The 23,427-nt window shown below is 42.3% G+C and overlaps 1 protein-coding gene across 16 annotated transcripts in view; it reads right to left on the reverse strand.

The window, feature by feature from the left end:
* The window catches only part of PLCH2 (phospholipase C eta 2), a 74,277-nt gene that overhangs the window by 10,548 nt on the left and 40,302 nt on the right, over positions 1 to 23,427 (reverse strand). For 15 of the 16 annotated variants that reach the window (XM_019289760.3, XM_039564105.1, XM_019289761.3 and 12 more), the window contains 19 exons: positions 18,858 to 19,004; positions 18,274 to 18,517; positions 17,624 to 17,753; positions 16,440 to 16,610; positions 14,507 to 14,600; positions 10,942 to 11,145; positions 9,742 to 9,862; positions 8,272 to 8,443; positions 7,904 to 8,011; positions 6,561 to 6,719; positions 5,728 to 5,820; positions 5,161 to 5,261; positions 4,738 to 4,835; positions 4,226 to 4,408; positions 3,773 to 3,880; positions 3,470 to 3,594; positions 2,987 to 3,071; positions 2,353 to 2,499; positions 1,367 to 1,446 (listed from right to left, as the gene is read on the reverse strand). In XM_019289760.3, the coding sequence (XP_019145305.3) occupies positions 1,367 to 1,446; positions 2,353 to 2,499; positions 2,987 to 3,071; positions 3,470 to 3,594; positions 3,773 to 3,880; positions 4,226 to 4,408; positions 4,738 to 4,835; positions 5,161 to 5,261; positions 5,728 to 5,820; positions 6,561 to 6,719; positions 7,904 to 8,011; positions 8,272 to 8,443; positions 9,742 to 9,862; positions 10,942 to 11,145; positions 14,507 to 14,600; positions 16,440 to 16,610; positions 17,624 to 17,753; positions 18,274 to 18,517; positions 18,858 to 19,004 (2,570 nt within the window). Of the gene's footprint in view, positions 1 to 1,366; positions 1,447 to 2,352; positions 2,500 to 2,986; positions 3,072 to 3,469; positions 3,595 to 3,772; positions 3,881 to 4,225; positions 4,409 to 4,737; positions 4,836 to 5,160; positions 5,262 to 5,727; positions 5,821 to 6,560; positions 6,720 to 7,903; positions 8,012 to 8,271; positions 8,444 to 9,741; positions 9,863 to 10,941; positions 11,146 to 14,506; positions 14,601 to 16,439; positions 16,611 to 17,623; positions 17,755 to 18,273; positions 18,518 to 18,857; positions 19,005 to 23,427 lie in introns of those variants that run through there. The other variant, XM_019289766.3, reaches the window with a different exon arrangement.

Genomic DNA, 23,427 nt, shown 5'->3' on the forward strand with positions numbered 1-23,427 from the left:
GTAATATCTGTTCCACATTTTCACCCGTTTTTTTATTAAAAATTATAAATTAAAAACCCAAACCAAACCAAAAACAAAACATAACACACACAGGCTTTCCTTCCAAATCCTTATATTTTGTCAGTGCACAGAAACACTTCTTAACACCAGCAAACCCAGAGAGACTGCAGTGACAATGAGCAGCAATCAGGGAACACCAAGAAAATCTCTGTCCTCAAAAAACTGCCGAAGTTTAAACGGACAGGTTGCCCTTCTGCAAACTATCACCAGCCAGTCACTCATGAAGAAGTTAGTAAGAGCAAATAATTATGAAAGGCTCGGAAATTAAGGCTAAACAGAGAAAGAATATTGCCAAAAGAAGTTTGAATTGAAAATACTTCAAACATTCACAAAGGATGAACATTGTCCTTTCCATCAAACACTGCTGGCAAGGGCAGTGACGTGGAAGCTGATGGAGTTAAACAACTAAGCGGTGATTAAAGCCTAGCAGTTAAAAAAAGCTGTTTTCCTGCTCCGGATTTGCTCGAATTGCCCGTCCGAGGGGACCTGGGAATTCCCAGCCCGCTGGATGCCTCCTCCTGCTGTCGCGATGCCGATATTGCACCTCGCCACTGCAGGAGGCTCCGTCCTCTCTGCGGGACAGACGGACATCGCCAAGGCTCTGCACGGTGCTTTGTACCTGAATTTCATTGACATTAACAGCACACAACAGTGCGCTGAGAGGGCAGGAGTCTCGTTTTTAGCTGGCCTAGGAAGAGTTTGAAATTAGGGCTTTACTTTCGTGGAAATTGAGATGTGGCACCCCAAGAGCTGTTTATTTCCCTCATGTGAAGCAAACACACTCTTAGCAACAGACGAGGAGTGTAAATATGTCCAATAACTGATACCAGCATCACCTTTCCTCTGCATTTTAGAGTGCTATTATGGCAAAAAATCCAAAGCAAATAAGCTTGAAGAATTTAATTAAATTTTAAATGCCAAAACATCAGGCAGAGCCTTTACAGCACCAGCTTTGCAGGGAGCAAGTGCTCAGGGTTAAGGTGTGTAACCTTTGGTTCAGCAAGGTGCACTCACAGCACTGGACACAAGCACATTATTTGTATAAATCTGTGCTGCAATGAAAACCTTCCCCTATGGCTTCCTCGAAAAGGCACTGCAAGAATCTCTTTTATAACTTTCCCTATGATTTGCTTTTATCTCTGTGGATATTCAGAAAGATCTCGGGCTACCATGACAAGCACAGAGATAAATTTTACTCTAAGTGAACAAAAATGCCAGCCTGGACCTTCACCCACTGGGCTTCCCTGGGCTGATACAAGATCCTGGCAGCTCCTGTGGGTGTGTTGCACACCACAGAGACACTCACCTTACCACAGATGTCATTAATAGCCACATGCACAAAGATGGAAGCCTCTTCTATGCCTTCCAGGTACACGTGTCTGTAACCTGAAACAGAGGGAGCAGAGCTGGCACGGGGTTGGGACAGGTCACAGAAGGAGCAGCTGGAGACTTTCATTTTGTGAGCAGCAGAGGGGATCAAGCAGGTTTTTCCCAGCTCCTCCTCACAGCAAGTGTCCAGGCTCAAGCATCACCTTGCCACACTCAGGTATCTGAGCCACACCACTTACAAACTTCACCCCCATTTTTGTCATGATTTTAGAGAACAGCCATGTCCTGTTTTGTCCAGGATCCATTATTGCTGCTGTCAATCCATGATTTAAACTCGGCCACATTCTCTCCTCTGGACTTGCAGTCCATTATTAGGACTGCAATCCTTTCATCCAAGGTGAGTTTATTGAGACTGGATGTTTGTTTTCAATCTTAAACAAAAATTTTTTTCTTTACTTTGAAAGGAAAGAAAAGCATACACAGAAGAAGCTTGAATGCAAAAGAAGACTGAACTGAAAACAGAAAAGGGAAACTGTCGGAAAACAGCATTTAATAACGTGGATCCCATCATTAGAATAGGTAACTTTCTGTTCTGTGTCAAACCACTACTCATAGTCGTAAGGGTAAGCAAAACACAGTGGTTTTTCAGAAACTGATGTGAAGAAATGGAGGAAAAAGCAGTAAAGGAGTAAAGATTCTGTATAGTAGCCTGCCAAGCCCACGGTGTTTACCCATCCTGCGTAACAATCTTACCCATTTTTTCCAAATCTAGTCCCAAAAGTCTAGAGTTAATTGATTTAGTCTTCATCACCATTTAAGTCAGCAGTGGACTAAGGCAGACAACTCAGGGCCCACACTCCAGTCTCTTGTTCTAACTAGAAATTTCTGCAGCAGATATATTGATTTTCATTTATCACAGGAAAAATCCCAGCCCACTAATCTGGGATGTCACCTTTCTCTTACCTGGCATCATACTGCTGAAGGCTATTGTCCTCTGCCCAATGAAATCCCTCCCAATGGGGTCGTGATCCCACACGAGGAACCGGATCAGGGCAATCTCTGGCATGTGGACTGTGAACACCAACGTCTCCTCCCACATGGGGTTAAAACCTTGCAAGGAGGGAATCAGCCTTTAGGTATCTCATTCACAGGAAACAAGAAGCCTGCCTGCATAAGGAATGGCTTAAGTGCAGTGTCATTCTCGTTTTCCTCATAGATTGATCATTGTTCTTGGAAAATCCAGTACTCCCGCAGGAGACACAACAGCACAAGGATTTGCAAGCAACAGAGTTGGGTCTTACTTAAATTTGGTTTGGTCAATCTGCCTTTTGGCCACAGCAAGCTCAAAACACCCTTCTCTCACACTCATTGAGAAGACAAATGTCTTGTTTTACACCAAGACCTTCAGCACATTTATGCCAACTCAGTCAAACAATTCAAGATTCAAGTCTTATTAACATTAAAAATGCTTAAATCCAATTTTCAATGCTTTGTCATAATAGGCACCAAATCTTATCTACTCATATCCTTATGAGCAAAACTTGCCTGAAAGAGGATGTTTCAGCCATAAAAAACCATAAATCCCAGATAATCTTACCATTATCATCAACTACTCTAGTTTGTTCTTTGAAGCAATCAACAGGTAAGCCTATAACTTCTACTTCAACAAATGGATCTATGATCTGAAAAACAAAAACCAACAAATATTGGAAAGAAAGAGTGACAAAGATGAAATCCAAGCAAATGGCTTTTACAATATGGGCACTGTACGTGAATGTCTGAGTAATTATTGGTCCTGAGCCATGTGGAGTGGATTATTATATTGATAAGATCTCTTTCCCTTTTTTTGCTCCTCCTGGAAGTACTGTGTTGGCAAATGGAGGAAAATCATCAAACCACTTCTGTGATGCTTAAAAGTGAAGAAAACCACCTGAAGATGTAGGATGCTCATGACCTAAGTTATTCATGTTCTGTGCCCCCTGACAAAGAACTGCAGGATGTGAAATCCTCATCCTTAGCCCAGCCAGTATGGAAAGAAACCTTCTGCAACACACAAGAACGATCACCAGCTGTCCCATACCTCTCCTCTGTCTCCCAGCATGGAATCACGGGGTTTGGGAAGCTGTTGACCACTGATAATTCTTAGAACCAGCTGTTTCTTCAATTGACCAGGCAGGGGGTCTTCAGAATTTGGATTAAAGACACCTGTTAGAATGAAGAGCCACATAATGTGAAAGAAGTGCAACATGACTTTAATTACAGATACCTTCTGGCTCGTTTGTTTCTAGCATCAGAAATGCATCTTTAAACAAACTGCAACAAGGCCCCACACTCAATCCTGTCATGCAACCAGTGATCCACTGGTTTTGCTGGTTTTCCTTACCTTGACACATGCAGTTTGGTTTGAGGACATAGCCACAGTTCCCATTGGCACTAAATTTGGCCCGGTTGAGTTGCAGCATTCTCCCCTCTGACTGGTAGTTTAGTGCAACTATTTAAAAAACAAAATCAGATTCAAATTTGACTTCTTAGATGCAAAAAATCAGGTATCTTATGGAAAATAACTCTTATATTACAGCTTCAGGGAGAGAAGCTCTCCAAAAGAGCTGAACTCTGAAGCCCTTTTGCATTTGAGAAGTTCATTTATTTCCATTTACAAGCATGTAAGACACATGTTCAAGGTAATCAATCCAGGGACAGTAACAAGGAGGACTCAGTGGTCAGCAAACCTGGATAAGCAGAGAACTCTGAGTGTCCTAAGGGGTGGTTCCAGCACTCCTATTAAAACATCCCTCCCGAAAGAGAACAAAAATAAGTAAGTTTCCTTTCTGCTCACCAAGCTGGCAGCCAGCATTCCAGAAAGGCTGGGGGTTGTAGTTGCTGGAGTCCACTCGATAGGAGGAGGGGTAGATGCGCGACAGCTGGTGCTGGTTGAAGCGTAGGTACTGTGCTGGCTTCTGCTGCAGGATCTGGTGGGCTTTGGTTTCACTGAAAGATGAAACCTGCCAGCTGGAAGAGACTACAGGGCAGAGAGGAGGAGATTAGAAGTAATCTCCTTGTTCATTTATTTATTATCTAGATAAAGCTTTCAAAAGCACATAGCACTGGTCCCTTTTAGCTATCAAGCATCATTTCGTTACATGCCACTCAGAGGGAGCTATGTTTCCCTAAAATTACAGCAGACACTGTGCTTGTTGGAGCAGTTATGGTTGGGAAAATGAAGTTGAATATGATGATGACCTGAATTTCATTAAGAAGTCTTCTTTTAATAAAAGGATATGTAAGAACATAAACCTTTCCATTTTTTTGGGTAGCAATTATTTTCAGCAAGCTTTTGGTTCAACTTACGCTCAGTTTCAACATCATGGATGCCAACAGACTTTGTGTATTTCACCAGGTCAGACAGGGCCCTGGACAGCTTCATTGTCTTCTTCTGCCGGTTTACCCTAAAAAGACAAAACAAATTAACTTTCCGCTAATTAAGGGGTAATTTTTATCTTTCATATTTAAAAATTAATCAGGGTAAGGAAATATATGAGACAGTAAGAGCTCAAAATGCATAAAAGGTCCACTGTGCTTTGCTAATTAGTCTGAACAGCACCAAGAGATCATTCTGGTGATTTTGTGGCAGACATTGCATCTCCCCATATTCCTGTCACATGCCTGCAGCCATCAACAACTGGCATCTGGACCAGAAGCAAACCAATTGAGTGAGTGCATTTATGTAGGCATATTTTAGCAACAAAGTTGTCCAATCACTTGTTAACAAACCTGCTGTAATGTACAGAGCTCCTGGCTAAATTCCCTTGGGAATCCGAATCATCTTCACCCTCTTCCAGACTTGATGCCTTTTTCAATTTGCTTCCTTTTTTCTGTGCCAGGAGGAAATAAAACCATAGTATCATAACTGCATGATCAAAGTTTGAGCAGCTGGCTACAGTTGTGCTTTGTTATGCCAATGAGTGTGTTACTTAGAGAAAATGGAAAATGACAGCTTTCGTAACACTCAGTTCTGCAGCAGAATTTGCACACAGGGAAAACTCAGCCCAGGGTCTGAGCCTTGTTATAAAGGAAGCACAAATCCTCAGATAAAAGGTGTAAATTAATTTCCGTGGTTCTCAGTTAGATCTTGGATGCCTTCAGACCTTCATGTAAATTGAATCTGTGTTGTTATGCACAATGATAAGCTGCTCCCCAGCCTGCCTATTCAGTGAACAGCCTCAGAGCAAGGTGCTGCAGATGTTGCAGTTATGAAATTCCTCTCCACTGTGTGCAAACAAAAAAAAACCCTCCAAGAATCCACGATCTGGTGCAGACCTCACCTTGCCAGGGCCTCACCTTGCGTTTGGAAAAGCTGCCCATGAGTGACCGGCTGTGCCTTTTGCTGGCACCGAAATCTTCCCCCGTTTCCACATCATCCTCAAGTTTACTCTGAAGCAAGCAAAGAGAGAAGAATACAGGAGCTCAAACAGAGTGCTCAGACAGTATCTGGGTATCAGCACAAACAGGAGGGGTTTTTAACACTGACTATTCTGGGTAGCACCTCTGCTAAAGGGTTTTTCAAGACTTGGCCTTGTAGTGGCTCTCACAAGAACTCTCTGATACATTGTGTAAAGCATTGGGTTAAAGTACATCCAAAACTCAGCCCACAGAACGTTTTGGGAAGCTGATTTTTAGTTCTCATCCCTAATTTAGTTTTAACCCCTGGTTATTACACCTGCTTATTACTGGCAGATCTCCACTGTTTTTCATTTGCATGGAACAATCTTCCCAAGCTTTTTGTGGCTTATTACAAAGTCTAAAATGAAAATATCTTAACTTCATGGAGTGTAGTCTGTGGGCTGAGTACATTTTTATAAATTAGAGTTAACATAAAATTAAAATACAATGAAAATGCATAGAACATAGAGAACTGAGGAACAAAAAGAGCCCAACTTTCATAAGCAGTTTTTAAAATGGAAAATCAAATTCTTTCTGTTGAAAAGTCATTTCAGAGTACATTTCATGCTCCAATTGCTGTGTGAGCAAGATAAATAGTTTGTGAATCTGACAGTGATGTTCACCTGGCATCATCATTAACTGCATGAAATCAGCTATGAAGCTGAAGTCAATAATATAAGATATATTTAGTAAACTAATGAATCACAAGTACAATACAAACATAAATTCACCTTCTTACTATCAGACTTCAGCCCAGCCTTTCCTGGAGATGGTAGAGTGGAAACTGTAAAATTGTTTGGATCTTCACAGTCACGGATTTTGGATTCTTTTATCAGTGAGTCAAGTTTTTTCTTTGCTATATTCTCCACTCTTTTCCTGTTAGCAGATGCCTGCAAACAAAACATTAAATCATTAAACAAGGCAGTGATTTAAAAAGTCTCATGTGAGTCCCATGCCGTGTCCAGGCTGACCCTGCAGCTCCAACAGGTGCAAGATCTATTGGATGGAATGGATGGGAGATGCTTTAGAATCCTCTTTTCAGCAGATCAAAGGCAAAATGCAAGAGAATTCCCATTCCCTGCTTTGTGGGCACCATGACCCATGGGGGGAAGTGGGGAAATGAAACTAAAAATAAAAATCTAGAGGTTTTTTTTTTTTACTCAGGCATTTTAAGGGATGACAGATTGTGTTTTCTCAGTAGGCCTCAAGAATTCCCAGTTACATTTGTCATGAAACAAGCTCTGATTTTCTGAACTCTTCAAAAATTCATTTTGGAAAGCAAACCAGGTGTAGCAAATCCCAGATTTAAAGCATCAGTAAACCTCAGCAAAGTGAACTGTTAGTAACAGAGAAGGTGCTGTAAAATATTGCAAAGTGATATGCTAACATGTCATAACTTTAAAAAGCAAAGAAATTATTTTTCTCCTTTGGTAGTCTTATTCACAAAGAAGTTTCTCTTTTAGATGAAAAGGATCAAATCCGTAACACAAAATGAGGAAATTGCCTGAGGGAGAGAGGACTGAGAATGCAAACTCTCTCCAGGGCAATCTGGTTTATGTCATTAAATGATTTTGCTGTGTTTTGTATTGTTTCTGCAAGGTGCAATGGAACTTGCAAGAAGATTAAAGTGACAAAAAATAGAACTTTTAAAAAGGATGAAGAAATAAGGAATTTTCAGATTGAAGCAAGCAGAGATTTTCCTTACAGTAAAAATCAACCAAGCCCAGCATTCAGCAAAGCAAAGGGATGCTCTGTAACAATGTCCACAGTTTAACATAAGTAGAATATTTTCTTTTCTTTTTCTGCATTTGAGGGGAAACACACTGTAATGTAATAAAGAATCATGAGATATTACTCTTTAAAACTCTAAACTTGAAATATAACCCCTAGAACTGCTGCTGCTTCATGTGCTCTTTTGTCAATCTGCCCCCATGAAGATTTAGAACCTAAACCACTTGTGATGAATCCCAAAGATCAGACCACATCCACAATCCAGAGAACTCCTACAAGGTTTCCTCTCACTGGGATGGGAAGTCTTGACAAACATTTACATTCAAATGGGCACTTCACTTACATCTCCATTCATTAGTTTACAGTCATCATCAATCTCATCAGCACTGTCCTCATCAGAAACTTCTCCCTCCTCTGCATCATCACTGATGTTGGCTGGAAGTTTCTTGCCCTAGAAGATAAATTTATTACAGAGGCAGGGGAGCATGCAGCTCTTGCTATGACACCTTTGAAAAAAATCCCAAATTATTCAAAGCATGTTCTTTCCAGGTTCTTACTAAATGAGAAGACACTTGTTCAGAACCTTAAGTAGCAGTTTCCTAAGGACTGCTTTTTGTGAAATGATTTAAGTTCGGGTACAGTGACAACCAGGCAGAAATCATCATCATCACAAACAGAAGTCGGGAAAGGACACATGAAGCAGGTGTTTACCTTAACCAGGATCTTGCCTTTAAGACTTGCTGGGGAAGGGAGCTTTGTGGAGTCATCGCTGTGCACAGAAGACAGATCCAGTTTGTCTCCCAGGATCTCTGTAAGATACTGAGCCATCTTCTTCTGCTGCACGATGCTGCAGTGGTTCTCAATCGACAGGATCACAGGGTACCTGCAGAGACAAGCAAGTATCAGCTGCAAAGTTGGCTTTTACAGCATGAAGTCTTTTCCAACTAACAACAGAGCAGATAAGCCTGCAGACAAAGCCTCTCCTACAAAGACAGCAAGTGTTACTTCTAGATTAAGTTTTATTGTTGTCATTTATTGTTGATTTTCCAGGCTGAGGCCAAGGAACAACGATGCCTGGTTGGTTGAAGGGAAGACTTGTGGAACATCTACTCCAGTGTGGTCAGTGCTGTGCAAAACCACATTGAAGATGGGATTTCTCTTTAGAGAGGATGCACTTTAAGATGAGCACAAAAGCCAGTCTATAAAGGAGTTTTGCAGGACTAAACTATCAGGTATTCATTAATTAAAAATCAGTTATTTCTATCCTGACATCTGGCCCTTATTAGCTCCTCATCAGAAAAAATAAAGCTTTCAGCCAGACGATGCCTGCAGGACAAAACTTTCCCAGTTAAGGATGTGGTCCCAGTTAACATTTTTGCAAAGGTTTAAAAAACTGAACAATTTCAGAAGCATTGCCTTATATTCTTCTGGCCAGCTTTCCTTTGATTTGTTTACCATGTCTTCAGGCAAACTGCAAAAAATCTCAGGCTCACAAGAAGTTTACCTTGCCTGAAAATTTAGCTCAAGTTTAGCTCTATTTATAAAGGCGGATGGGCTGCTTTGGGGGAGCTACTGGAAAATTTTTATAGAGATAAAGTAATTTCTCTTTAAAAAAAAACCAAAGGTTGGCACACACATTTTGACTGTGTGTGGAGGAAGAGAACAGTAACTGCCAAGGTATATGAAACTTCCCATTAATAATACTGATTTTTTGAGCGATGTACCTGTAGGGAAAATAACCTCTTTCCCCTGAACAGTCTGCTTTGTCCACAATCAGGTTACTGTCTCTTTGGATTCTTTATTCCCTGACTTGTTTCCTATCCCTGGAGCACCCAGGTGTATCCTTGGCAGCACCAGAGTGCACATCCAGAGAGATACAGTGGTTCAGCTGTCAGTCCTTCAATAAAAACATTCACTGGCAAAACCTGTTGTTCCTCAGGCGTTGTACAAGCTCAATAAAGCCAGCCCCACACCTCTAGGCAGAATGTCCCTACTCATCTTTGCCTTGCTGTTTCTTTCTGAAGGATCTGAAGGATTTCCCCCCAGAAAACAACTCCAAATTCTGTCTGGAATTCTGTTCTCTGCAGGAACAGGTCAGATCTTCACTCCCTGTACAAGGATGCCAGGGAACACTCCCAATCGTAGCCCTGAGACTCAAAGGTTGGCAGGCTGGATACATACTCATTCTTGATAAAGGCATATTTGTTGATAGTTTCAATCACATCTTTGAAGAGGATTTTGGAAGTCAAGGTGTATCCATGGTGGACAATTGGTTCACCATCCGGCCCGTCCCAGCAGTCAACTGTAGGACACAAACAACGACAGCCATCAGACCAGGAACACCTGGGCCACCATCTGGGGGGGAACACGAGACCCTAAAATTCCCTTCAGCAGCCCAGCCAGCTGTGCCCCAAAGGCAGGCACAGGTTCATTCCCACCCTTCATCTTTGGCTCCCTTGGAAGGAACTTCCTGGCCTTGACTTTCTGCTGGGACCAGGTGACTGTTCCCATTGTTTGAGAAAGCCCCAAGCAAAGGAACTCTTCAAACAAAGGAACTCTTCAAACAAGTGCTGAGGAGTGTTATGACAGGGAGAGAGATGACAGACCAGAGCACTGCTTTCACTGTGCTACTGCTGAACCTGAAAAGGAAAGCAGAGGCTCTCAGCCAAGCTGCTCACAGCACAGGCCAAGCCACGACCTGGCCATCTCTAGCCCACCTTGGATTTTGCCTGACTTTATACTTGTCTATAATCATCTTTCCATGAAATGTTTTACTCCTCTGAAGCACCCAATGGCACACCTACCATCCAACCTGAGCAAACCATAATATTTGCCTTCTGAAAAACTGTGAAAACACTTTGATGGTCAGAACATTAAAGATGATTGTGAAACAGGCAATGTCTCAGAAAGGCAGCACAAGCATCAGAAGGGATTGCACAAGAAGGGATCCTGGTCACTGCAGAGACTGTCACCATTTCACAGAATACTTCCCTACTTCCCTTAGGAGACACATCCACTTTCCTCTCAGGTGTGCCAAGAACTCTGCCATATTTGCCATCTGATTGTCACACACTTGGCTAGGCAGGACAAGCACCAATGCATTCTGCCCAATGTCAGCACCCTCTCTACAACAAGAGATTTACAATCTTTTTCATCAGTACCAACACCACCACTCCCCCAAATGTCTGTCTTATTTCCATGCTCAGGAAAATTTGTCCATTCTATCACATTATTTTGTTGCTCTTTATGAAGGGAAGACACCATTTTCCCAGGCTATTTCTTCTCCCCAATTATCATGTCTTCTGCAGAAGTCACAAATCTTTCTTCAGAGAAGAGAAACAAGACTACAGAGCCCACTGACAGCTCCTTTTAGCTCTTTACCTTCCACACAGCGACAGCCAGACTGTAGCACCCATGCATACATGTCCACCCTGGACTGGGACATCAGCTGATCTCCCATGAGGTAGGTGTTGTGTGAAGAGGTAATGAAATAGTGACTCAGAGGGTAGCTCATGTCCTGGTTCACTTGGTAATGTTCTGGGTTGAATATGTCCCCTGATGGACTCCGCATGTAGTTGGTGAAACCTGGGAACAAACACCACAATAAATAATGCAGTTTCATCCTTTTTGTTGCTGTAACCTTCCTAAAACCAGCCTAAAATGCATCCCTGTGTTCACCAACACACTTAAGATAAAGAAATAGCACCACTGCATCCCAAATGTCACCATGACCAAGTGCAATTACTGCCTTTCTAATTGCTTTGTACATTTTCCCACTCTGCCTTTCCTGAGAAAAAGACATCTATTTAATCCAAACCTTTTAGACTTATAATTTGTGTCAAAAGATTCTGCTGGGACATTAGGTCATGTGGTATACAAAAGCCTCCAGAGATCTGCAGTCATATCCCAGTGTTGCTCCTCAGTGAAATGTTGTAAGATTTACAGTATTGGGCTGTCTAGACACAGTTTTTGGTGGTCCAACAGGAGATACTCTCCTCTCATCTTTCAGTATTTTCCCCAAAAATACCAGAAGAATGACAGCACACATTGGCTTGTACAAGCTACAGTCTCCAATTTGGATATGACACCACAAACATGCCTGCGAAGTGGGGTGCTCTGCAGTACTGCACTAATGTTGCCTCAGAGACTGACGTTCACTCCAGACTTGACACTGAAATATCAACTCAATTAAATATCTGTGGGGCCTTCGGTGATGCTACCAGAAGAATTTATTTTCTGGAGCGGTGGGATGCCTGTAAATCCTGCAGGCATCATCGCCCGGGCCCTCTGTGTATGGCAATCACCACTCTTGTTCAGAAGCAAAGTTTTAGCAAGTTATGATTTTATCTTTGTGTGAAATTGCTGCTCTCAGACCTCCAGCAGACATTTGTGCACATATCACAGATATTTTCACAATCCAGGCTGACATGAAACACTGTAACTTGCACTTCAAATATCCCCCAAACATTTTCCTTTCACCACGGAGGAAAGACTCAGACTCCCATTCACACCCTGGCTTTGCTGACAGCAATGATGCCTTTGGCCAATAGGTTTCTGCTTCAAGACCTCTGATTCTCCTGACATTTCACTCATTCCATAAATAACTCAGTGCCCATGTAAAAATCCTGACAAACTTCTAAAGGTCTTAACACACTTTGACTGTGACAAGATAAAATGTCACTTTTATGATGGTTCTCCTAGGCTGTACATTTGGTGTTGATGAAAGTTTTATTAAAGGAAAAGAGCTGATAAATACATATAGCAGCCAGAACTTTTTGAACAATACAATGGGACACAATGCCAGGGAATTCTCAGCCCAGCTGAATATTGGAGTCTCTTGGAGCACATATCATTATCAATGAGCAAATCAGTGATAGAGTCAGGGTGAAAACAAAAGATGAACCAAGGCAGAGCAACCACCGTGGAAAATGGATAGAGCAGAGTGTGTCAGCAAACACACAGCCAACCACTCGTGGCAGGTTAATCACTTCTTCCTGCAAACAAATCAGCTGCTGCAAGATTAATTCCACCCAGCTGCTGCAACAACACCATTGTTTGCTTTAAGCTCTTGTTAAAATATGATGTCACGACTGCTGTAATGAGTTCACACCAATTGGATTTATCAGTCCTACAAGGAAGAAACAGGAATGAAGGAAGATCCTGTCAGCAGTGTGTCCCACAGGACTCCAGTGCTCACACTCAGGGAAGGTGCACTGGCACGGTGTCACTTTGATCAGCAGACAAAGGTAAAGGGTTTCTTTGCAAGGCTGTGAATGAGCCAATTGTCACAGGCCAGCCCAAGGTGCTCCACGGCAAAAGCCAGCACAGCTGAGGACACAAGGCAGTACAGGCACATGAATGAATACAAAAGGACAAAGAACACTGCACTATTATTTCACTCTATTGAAGTGCAGCCAAGTGTGGGCAGGATGCTCCTGTCTGGGCAGTACCAGTTTGAGGAATAAACAGGCAGCCTCAGCTTCCATGGCTGTTGCACTTCAGCCCCCAGGGCAACACTGGACTTGTTTTCTGGGAGACAGGAGACATCTAAGGTCTCAACTCCACAAAAGACAAAAGAATAACTCCTATGTGTATGTGTGTGCACACGTTCATACGTGATGTACATGCAGACACAGATCTATGATTTTTAAGCAGTTCTTCCTCCTTTGTCAGCACCAGCCCAGCACTGTGTCCCTGTCAGCTCCTCAGTCACCTCTGTTTGGATGTTACCTGAAATCTCCTGCATTAATTAAGCTCTAGATTGGGTCTCTTCTGTTCTGCTGCACTTCCAGCAAGTTACTGGAGGGGTTAAGATCACGAAGCTTTTTCCCATTGTCTCCAAAGGACCTCACCTTCTGCTTCCCCCAGTCAGGAGATCTGTAGCAGACACCAGCAGAATGTCACCATGCTGGACTCTCTTATCCTAACCCATAAACTCTCTAATGTTTTATCATCCATTCTGAGGCAAAGCAATTGTATAGATTTTTTTATAGAATAGTTTCCTCTATGGAAACCTACAAAAGTTTGAAAAGCCTACTCTTACTTTTACAGATATGAGGAAGGCAAGATATTGAACTTGCTTATTCATTATTTATGTGACTGCAACTGCCTGTAAAGACCAGAAAATGAAAAGAATGTCATCTGCTCCCTCACTGGCATTAGCATAAGCTTTAAAATAAATTGAAAATTTAGTCTGGAAGTAGAACAGACCTTGACCCATCCTAAGCAAGCACCTTACACACTGTACCAGAAACTACCCACTTCTTCCTGCAGGAAACCAAACAACTTCTGTTCTGCCACTTTTCAGGATGACAACACACCCACAGAAATGGACAAGACTGATTTGCTAAAGGTCCAAGAACTTTTGCACAGAATCTAATTCCTGAGGAATGTACTCTCTTCTCAGAGTCAATAAGATCCGGCTGAAGATTTACTATTTAGGGGAAAGGACTTACAGTCAGTCCCCAAAATAACAGCTACCAGCCTGGTGGTACAGCATTGACATATTTAGAGAGAAGGCTTCAGCAGCAAAGGTCAGGAAGGCAGGACCAATTTCATCTATCATCCCACTCAGACATTTACTCTGGATCACATCACTCCTCTTATTAAGACTTAAATGATTTCCAAAAATACCTGCAGGAATGATGCAACTAAATTCAACTGTATTTTCCAAAGCACAAATAAAGACACCTCCAGTTCCAGCTGACTTTCAATGACTGCTGCTTCATCATGATATGTATCTTTCAAAATTCCTCCAAAGAGATCTGATTTCCCTTTAGGTTTCTCAGCAAATGGTAGATATTTAAAAAAAAGCAAAAAGACTGGAAACATTCTCTATACAACATGACAAAATTCTACAAGTATATATTCTGCAAGCAGCAGCAATATTCTCCTGAGCATTGAGACAGTTCCCTTTTCCCTCCAAAAGCTGCACCAGCCAGCTTACCATCAATTCCCAGGGCTCCCTCCTTCTTGTTCTCCGGGCATGGCTCAAACTTGCTGATGATTTCCAGGCAATGTTCTTTAGTCACATTTGTCATCTGTAAAAGCAGCAAGAACGCAGTGTTAACTATTAATCACAGCTTCTCTTAGCTCCTTCCTCTGTCTCCACTCCAACAGCTGGGCAGATTATCCATAGTGGGACTCAGGATTTCCAGTTCCCCAGTGGGATTCTCACTCCTGTCAATCAGTGTCAGGTCAGATCAAAAGGGGAGCACTCTGTGAAAAGTTTCTGTGCTATTGGCAGCTGCCTGATGACAGAGCTCTGCTTTGTAGGTCAGATCTGTTGTTAGGCACCACAGAGCATCCAAACAGAACGAGCTTTGTCACAAACCAATGGGATTTCTTCCCTTGTAGGATTAAAGGATTAGTTTGCATTATCAAAGGGTTTTTTACTTTAAAATAAAACAAGAAAATGGCTCATCTTTATGCAGCAGACAGAAAAATCTGTTAGTAGCAGGGAAACAGAGAATCGGGACATAATGTTCTCAGGAAATCTGCTAACTTCAAGGTTGCTTTGCATTCTCGACTGAAAAAGAAAAGATTACAAAGGGAAAAATATATCTGTAAATGTTGTCACTTATGAAACCAGGGCTATTAATGTTGAGCTGTAACTTTTTTTACATAATGCAATGTCTTAGTAACTTAATTTTAACACAATTAATACTCCTGTTTTTAAGTGTTGATGCATTCTCCAACTACTATCCCTATTTAATATTCCTGCCCTGAGTGGTCCAGAAAAATCCTTTCTATTAGATGCTGTACATGGCATGAAAACACAGCCCTTGTCATCAGAGTGCAATAAAGTGACCAACAATTTGGCAACACAGAACCTTTGCCTGGGGGAAAATGAAACCACCAGCACATCTGCTACAAGATCAATGCCTTTTCTGGGGGTAATTTAAAACCTAATAAATAAAAGTAAAATAAGAAGAAGAAAAAACCCCTCTAACTCTGGATTTGAACATCGATGATACATTTTCTGGGTTCAAAAGATAAAGCCCTGGAACACCAGGTTTTCCTGGAATGGAGTAAAGATGTTTTCCCTGTCCATGCTGAATGAGAAAGGGTGGCAAGGGAGAGAAGCCTCCCAGGCAGGATTTGGCCATGTCAGTAATTAGCTGAGCTGATTTGCGTCCTGTGGTGAGTGTTCATTTTGCTCTCACCATCTGGAGGATCAATTGACCAATGAAATGGAAACACATCCCACTTATCTAAGAAGATAACTGCCAGAGAGGTGGCTTTTTTATTCATTCATTTCGTGGGCAATGATTGAAACTCATGGACATTTATGACTTGCAGGCATGAAGCTTCAGAGGAGACCATGAGAGGAAAAGGGCAAAGATAAGTCAATGCATTTGTTCCTGCAGCACTGGAGTCAAATACTCAGAGACAATTTCTTAGGTACTACAATGTGTTTCAAAAACTCTCCTATACATTAATCATCTTCTCAACTGCTCTTTGAAAGATAATCTTCCAGTTTACACACTTAGATAGTGTGACAAAGTAATTCAGTGTCTCATCATGGGCTGTGCACTGGGTCACAAGCAGAGCCAGCAACACCAGCTTTGCTCCAAGGTACTGAATACTGGGAACAGACAGATACTGATGGAATTGCTCAAGGGGAACACATGAAAAAATAAAGCAATTCTAGAGATTATATTTAGGGGCACAACAAAAGAGCCTACAGGAAAAAAAACGTAGTGAGAACAAGAAGATTCAAGAAATAGTCCTGCCAGCCTACAGGTGAAAATCAAGAGACATCTGTCTGTCTTTCACATGCAGAGCATCAAAGTCCCCACGCCTTTTAAATGGCAATTCATCCCCAAAGCCAAGCAGGAAGGCATGCAGCTGGAATTCTGCTGCTGGCTTGGGCCTACCTTCTGTTCAGTCTCCAGGAAGCGTTTCAGGTCATCGGTGTCCAGGTAGTCCTTGTGGTTGCTGTAGGTGAGCATCAGCAGGTACAGATCGCGCCGGGTCGACATCATCTTGTAAAAGGCACAGAACTCCTCAAAGTCCAGCGTGCCCTGGTTGGCATCTGTGTCAGCCTCCTGCAGCACACAGCAATGAGACAGTCAGGAACCCAACTGCCTGCACCAATTTTAAAGAAACAAACCCCTGCATGAGAGTGAAACACTGGAATTAAATGCAGGTTGGAGCTGCCTGACATGGCTGCTAGAACAGACTGATCTATCACAGGGATGCTCTGCACAGCTTTGAACCTCTCCCATGGATACATCAGTGCAGGAGCCAAAAAACAACTTTGAAGGTTTTAATTGTTCCACAGGGAACCCTGCTGGAGGATTTCTTCTGTCTATGGCAATGAAGTAAAGACAAGGTACCCTCCAACAACATGCATGTGTCTGGCAGAATTACCCACTCACATCTTCAGAAGATCACTGGAACCCAAGTCATCTTGAAATTAATTTTATATCCAGGATTTGAGAGGATATCTGTTAAACCAAGGCCATAAACTAATAAGATCTGGAAGAATACTAATTTTGCAAGTAAAGAAAAAAATCATCAGGGATTTCACATAAAGGCTTGCTGGTCCCTGCAGGGACATTGTGACAACAAAAGCTACACATCTCCATTGTTGCTCACTAAATTGGGCCAAGGTCAGCAGAATTTAATGTCAAACAAACAGCTCTTAGCAGTGCAAATTTCTGACAGATACAGAAGTTTGCATGCTGGATATTTTATTACTACCAGCTATCATAGGATACTGGATACTTTATTAGATAATATTTATTAGAGAGAACATAATCAGAGGAGGAAACGTGGCTGAGTTTCTGATAAAAAGGTATAGCAAAAGAGCAATCTTGGTACTGTGTGTCTTCATGTTATGTAACACCAGAAGGTACCTGGTGTATTGCCTTTTTCTGTGCATAACAATTTATCTGTGACGTGGTTTTGGAGCTCTTTTCAATTTACCAAATGGACTGTGTAGTATCTCTCAGTAGAGTGGAAACAAACCAGCTGCTGAAGTATTTGCAATCTCTCCTACTGGGTTTTGTGTTAAACCTTCGCTTTTTCAGGAAAAAAAATAAATATTTTTTCTTACCTTAAACATTTGCTTGACTTTCTGTCGGGGTAGGTTCACATTCAGTTTGTGCATGAGCTGGAGCACTTCACTAATACTCAGACTGCCATCCCCATTTTTATCTGCTTCATCAAATGTCTGCTTCAACCACATTGAACAGGAGTTAAGGAACAGTGAGGAATATTGAAGGGTATTACTGGACATCATGGATATGTGATTGTTTTCACATTAGGAAACACTGCAAATGAGACTGGGAATGAAAATTCAAGCTAATATCTAACTCTACTCTGTTCAGTAACAGCTTCGAGACTTGCTGTGCTCAACATGCCACACATGCTCTGGGCCGAGTTAACAGCACAGAAGAAAAGCTTCTGAGTGAATCTCAGTGTTCCATCACCAAATTAAATGGATGGTTTTATACCAGGAGTAAGATATGAAAGAAAATACCTGTGTGTTTTTTCAGTCCACTCAGTCACTCACCTCCAAATCTTGCCCAGAACAACCCTCTTCAGGAACTTCTCTGTCTCTGGAAACAGGGAATACAATGGGAACTGCTTTGAAGCTCTGAGCCTTGTGCTCACTTGCAGCAAAGCAAATACTGTAAGGAATCCCGAGCTTATCCATAGCTCTCCACTGCTGGGAAACACTCCCAGGCAGCACGGGAAGGATATTGGTCTCTGGTCCTTTGGCGTTTGGAGAGGCTGTCCTCGTCACTGATCCCTGCCATCAGGTACTTCAGCCCTGTGATCCAGGTGCGTGCTTCCTCAGCACTGGAGGACACCAGGTCCAGAGATTCCATGTGGTCCCCATAGTAGATGCTGAAGCAGCAGTTGGGGTCGAAGCTGCCGTCAGCATAGCGCTGGAAGATCTCCGACTGCTTCCCCTCACACACCTCCTGGATGGAGTCGATGGAAACTGCAATGACAAAAGCAGGCAGCTCATTAATGGCTGTGTGCATGCCCTGGGCTGGGCAGATGCATTCATCCCACAGAGAAATCCCAGAGAGGGAGAGCCCAAACCTCACTGCAAGGCCCCAGTTCACACAGGTGTTGCCTACAACACACTACACCCCTGCAACCTGCACAGCCAACAACAGCAACCTCAACTTCATAAATTATCCATCATAAAATCATTTACTGCCCTTTAAAGTCAAGTACAACACCTGTCCTTGAGCCAGATCCTTCATTTTCATTTGTTTACAAGAGGACAAGGCCCCAGGAGGGGTCAGAGGGGAGGTTCTGGGGCTGACACTCACTTTTGGCTTTCTCATTCTTCCGAGAAGGTCTCCAGCGGATGCACGACCTGTGGTCATCCAAGTAATAGAAGCGGACCAGCCCCTTGGAACCACCTCGGAGTTTGATCATCTGGGTGCCCATTTGCATGGAGCTCATACATCTTTCCACTGAGGAGAGGAATGAAGTGATAGCAGTGAGTCAGACTTTGGTTCCTTTGGAATCACCTTTACAGGAAGAAAACACATCGAGCAGCTGCCAAATGAACAGTTCAAGTCAAAAGGCAAGGTCTCCTGTAGTGTCTGATATAAGAGGTCAGGTATTAAGACCAAAAAGTCAGAAAGATTCTTGGCAACTGTGGACTTACCTGTAAATGTGAAAGTTTTCATTCCCATATTAATTTATATGAAATATACATACATTGGAACCAGCACAAGGTATGTACCTTTCTCAAGACCACCTCGAATCTGAGCTCCTTCAACATGTAAACCTTGTGCTGGACACAGGATGAAATTTCCCCTGGGAACTGGAATCCTTGGCCAGCAAGGTCCCACTGCTTCTATGGATTAAGTCACTGATCCTATAGATTTGCTTATCAAGAACCTCACAGCACAGATTTTTCATCTTCCAAATCCCCCAAACCCACATCTTCCTAACAGCAGGCCTCTCACCTGTGTTGTACTCTGCCTCTGGGCCTCAGGACCTGTTCCATTCCTGTGGGTTTGGCAGCATCCCAAACAGTGCAGGCAGTGGCCTTAAAAGCCACCAGTGTTGGGAGAGGCTCTCTCCAAGGGAGGCAAGCTGGTCTGCTCTGCCTCTGCGGGAATCCTGCCCTTTCCTGGGGAGCTGCTGCCAAACCAGGGCTCTGGCATTGGAAGCCCCTGGGAGCCAGGTTGGGGCCTTCTTCTGAAATCCAGCTGCTGCAAGGATTAAGCTCAACAACTTCAATCCAACTGTGAGCAACTGGCTCTGCCCCAGGAATAAATGCAGACTCACATTTTCTGCCAAGTCTCCCATTTATTTCCCATGATGACAGAGCAGAGCCTGTGACCTGATTTTCCTTTGACTTTCTGCCTGATCTGTTGAAGTAAAATTAAAACTATTACCATGTTCAACATTTTTTTTTTTTTCAGATCTAGAGATGAGAAGTGAAAATTACTGCTGAGATTCTGGATTGAAGAATGAAAACTAATGCAATACACATTCTAGTTTATAAATAAATGCAAGGAGATTCTGAGGTCAGCTCTCTTTTATCAATCTTCTGCCATCAAGATTAAAGATGAAACAGTGCCCAAATAAAAACACTCATTCCATGTATTCCAAAATGCATCAACACCGACACAGCACTTTGGAGTGATTCAAGTCTACCTCTCAGGCAAAGGCAAGGCAAGTAAAAAAGAAATGGGAAAAAGCTTTGATGTCCCTGAGCTTATGTTCAGAAAAAGTCAATTAATTTACTCTGGAAAAGGTTCAGCAAAATAGATTCATTTGAAAGCAGACTGCTATAGTAAAAGAAAATTTTAATTTAAAGGCACAATTCTGTAGAGATCACTGTCCATGTTAATAAAATATTCATGGAGAGAAGGTGCAGAATTGAGAACAAGATAATCCCTCGTGTAACATTTTACTTCTTAAAGCTGGACCCTTGGCTTCAGTCAGAGATGCCTTTAGAAAAAATTAATATTCCGCAGGTGCCAGTCATAAAGGCAAGTGCTGTGCCAGAAACATCACTGGAATCCACTGCAATATCAGATCCCAACTCTCTCCCAGACACTCAATCTTTTCAATATCTGCTTTCATTCCACTTCAGATGAAGATAAATATTTATCAGATTTACTGAGATAATAATTATTGGAAGCTTGAACTTATTTTAATTTCATAAGGCTTATAGGGTTTTTTGGAAAAAAAATTGGTCAAAATAGCTAATAAAAGAATTTCTCTTAACTCTAATCACACACACTTCAAATCACATTACATTTCCAACTTCCTCTTTGGGAGTTATAGCAGTAAATAGTCTTACTTGAAGAAATGAGAAGAGTAGAAATGGGAAAAGTATCAAAGATCATACCTGTTACAAAGCAGAACATAATGAAGAAGCACCAAAATAAAACCGCACACTTTCCGCAACACACATTTACTTTGCTTTCACATGAAGTATGAATATGTTCCCTGCTGTTAAAATTTTAATAAGCATCCTTGGATTGCTTTTTCAATGCAGCTGTTTATTTTGTTGCAGGATTTCTCACCCAAAGCTACCCTGAGCATCTCACAACCGCCTGCTGCAGTTCCAGCTCATCTGGACTGAGCTTGGGTGATCCGTGACCAGCCCCAATATTTCAGTGTCTGTTGTCATCTTTTTTGGGGTTGGTGACAGAGGGAAAGGAGGGCACAAGAAATCTCTTCCTGTGTCAGAGCAGCAGCTTTCCTGGATCCTCCCAATGCAATGGGAAGGAAAACCCCGAAGGGAATGCAGAGGTGTCTGCTGGGGGCAGCCAGGCAAGGGCCAGGAGATGGAGCAGGGACACCTCCACACCCGTCCCTGTGTGTTGCACTGACACACACACCCTCCCCTGTGGGACTGAAAGTTTAGAGCACTACAGAGACTGGAAGGAAAAAAAAAGATATCCTAGTGGTACTTACATCAAACAGAAAATGAGATATTTTTTTCTGAAGTCTTTCACAGCATGTAAGTGAAAAGGGCACACTGCTGAGAAGCAGAACTACTTCTCCTTGCCATTGTTCAGATTCCTTCTTTAAGGATTCATTTCTATACTTCAAATAAAAATCCCCCAGTCTTGCAATGAACCAGGTTTTTGAAGAAATGGCTCTTAACTATCTTCAATTAAGGCTGAACTACAGCTTTTCTGTTTTGTACTTCATTAGTTCCTTTTTTTTCAGAATTCAGCTTATGTTCAGCTTGCTTCTGATCTAATGAGTTGCCTCAATTTGCATCTGGACAAAAAAAATCGTGGAGAGAAGATGGATCTCTGTACTGCAGCACAGAGCACTGCCAGAGCAGAGCAGGGAATAGAAACGTGGAACACCCATTTCCACACCGGACTGATGCAGCAAAAAGACTCACAGTCATTTTTCATGCTTCTTAATAACATTTATATTTACTATATTAAGTGTTAAAGTAACAATAAATAGCAAAACTACACAAACCATAAACCCTACAATTTGTCCTGAAGAAAGGGGGAAAAAAGAGACCAATTTCATGTCTATTGTTAGAAAGATGTTCTAGTGTCTGCAAATTAATTATTTATGGTTCAGTAGGATTATTGTCTTTTAGGAGTCTCTGAGCTTGATGTAAATGTGTGAAGGAGTGGGAGTATTTTAGCATGTGGGGATGAAAAGAAGTCAGGAGATTGAGTCATTGAGTATTTTTGTACATGGACCAGCTTTGTCAAAAGATTCACGTCCCAGGGTTCAAGGATGCCCCAGGTTGCGTTGCACACCTTTGCCCCAGTCAGGCTTAGGGACAGTGAGCAGGGAGCATCAAACCCCTCTGCTGAGTTCTGCCCCATGAGCAGATCCTGGAAGGATGAGTCCTAATTGTGTGCCTCACAACAACCACCCTCCTAAACAACATCAGGAGAGGAAAACGAGATTTCAGCAGCTTATTTCTCTCCAGGGCCTCCAGAAGATGTTTGTGAGCCCAGAGAAACCCCCCAGTACACGTGCACCAGAAGGGCAAGTTGTTCCCTTAAAATATCACCAAACCAAAACAGCTTTCCCACACACAAACAGAGGACTCCCACACTTGTCACACATTCAGCACTGCCAATCCATTGAAGACATAATGACTGCCCCATTTTTTTAAAGTCTCACTGGAAATGGTTTCGCAGCTATAAGTGGCTCATCAACATGTAAACCAAAGAGCTGACTGGCTCCAACTATTCCTGTCAGGAATGTCACTTTCTTTCTAGACAGGAGGCATAAAATCTTATTTAGAGTCAATATATCAATATAGTGATATAAAATATGTAATATATCCAAATACATAATACATCCAGCAGCGTGTGCTGGGAATTCTGTCCAGCTGAGCAGTCCAGAAGATACTTTTCAAGTCCTGCCTAAGAAGTGTCTGTGGTGTTCATGGCCCAGGTACACCAGGCTGACTCGCATCGCTACACTGGGTCCAGTTAAAAACCAGATCACATCCAAACTCATTAATCTTCATTTGTTTTGTTTTGCATCCCTCCAGCCTCATGAACAGGTCCCTCTCACCTTTTAAACCAACCATCTTATTCCTAGCACAACTTTCTCCCCCTTGTTGGCTCTCAGTGGCTCAAGCTTTGCTGAAGTCCAGGACTTTGGTTCTGCTCATTGGCCAAAACAATCTGAAAGTGTCTTTGGAAAAGAACATTTCTGTGCAATTCTGCCAGCAATGATTGGGACAGTGTTTACTGTGTACAAGGGATAATGGAAGACTGAACCCATCCTTAAAGCACACAACCCCTAATAAACAAGATGTTAATGGGAGAAGAGATGCTCTTAATCCTATGGAAATTAGGGGGCTCGATTCGGGGTCAGACTGTCAGCTCTCCATCCCTCCATCAGCCACCTGCATCCAGGGAAATGCAGAAGCAG

The sequence above is a fragment of the Corvus cornix genome, chromosome 21 (genome assembly GCF_000738735.6).
Source record: "Corvus cornix cornix isolate S_Up_H32 chromosome 21, ASM73873v5, whole genome shotgun sequence".
NCBI lineage: Eukaryota > Metazoa > Chordata > Aves > Passeriformes > Corvidae > Corvus > Corvus cornix.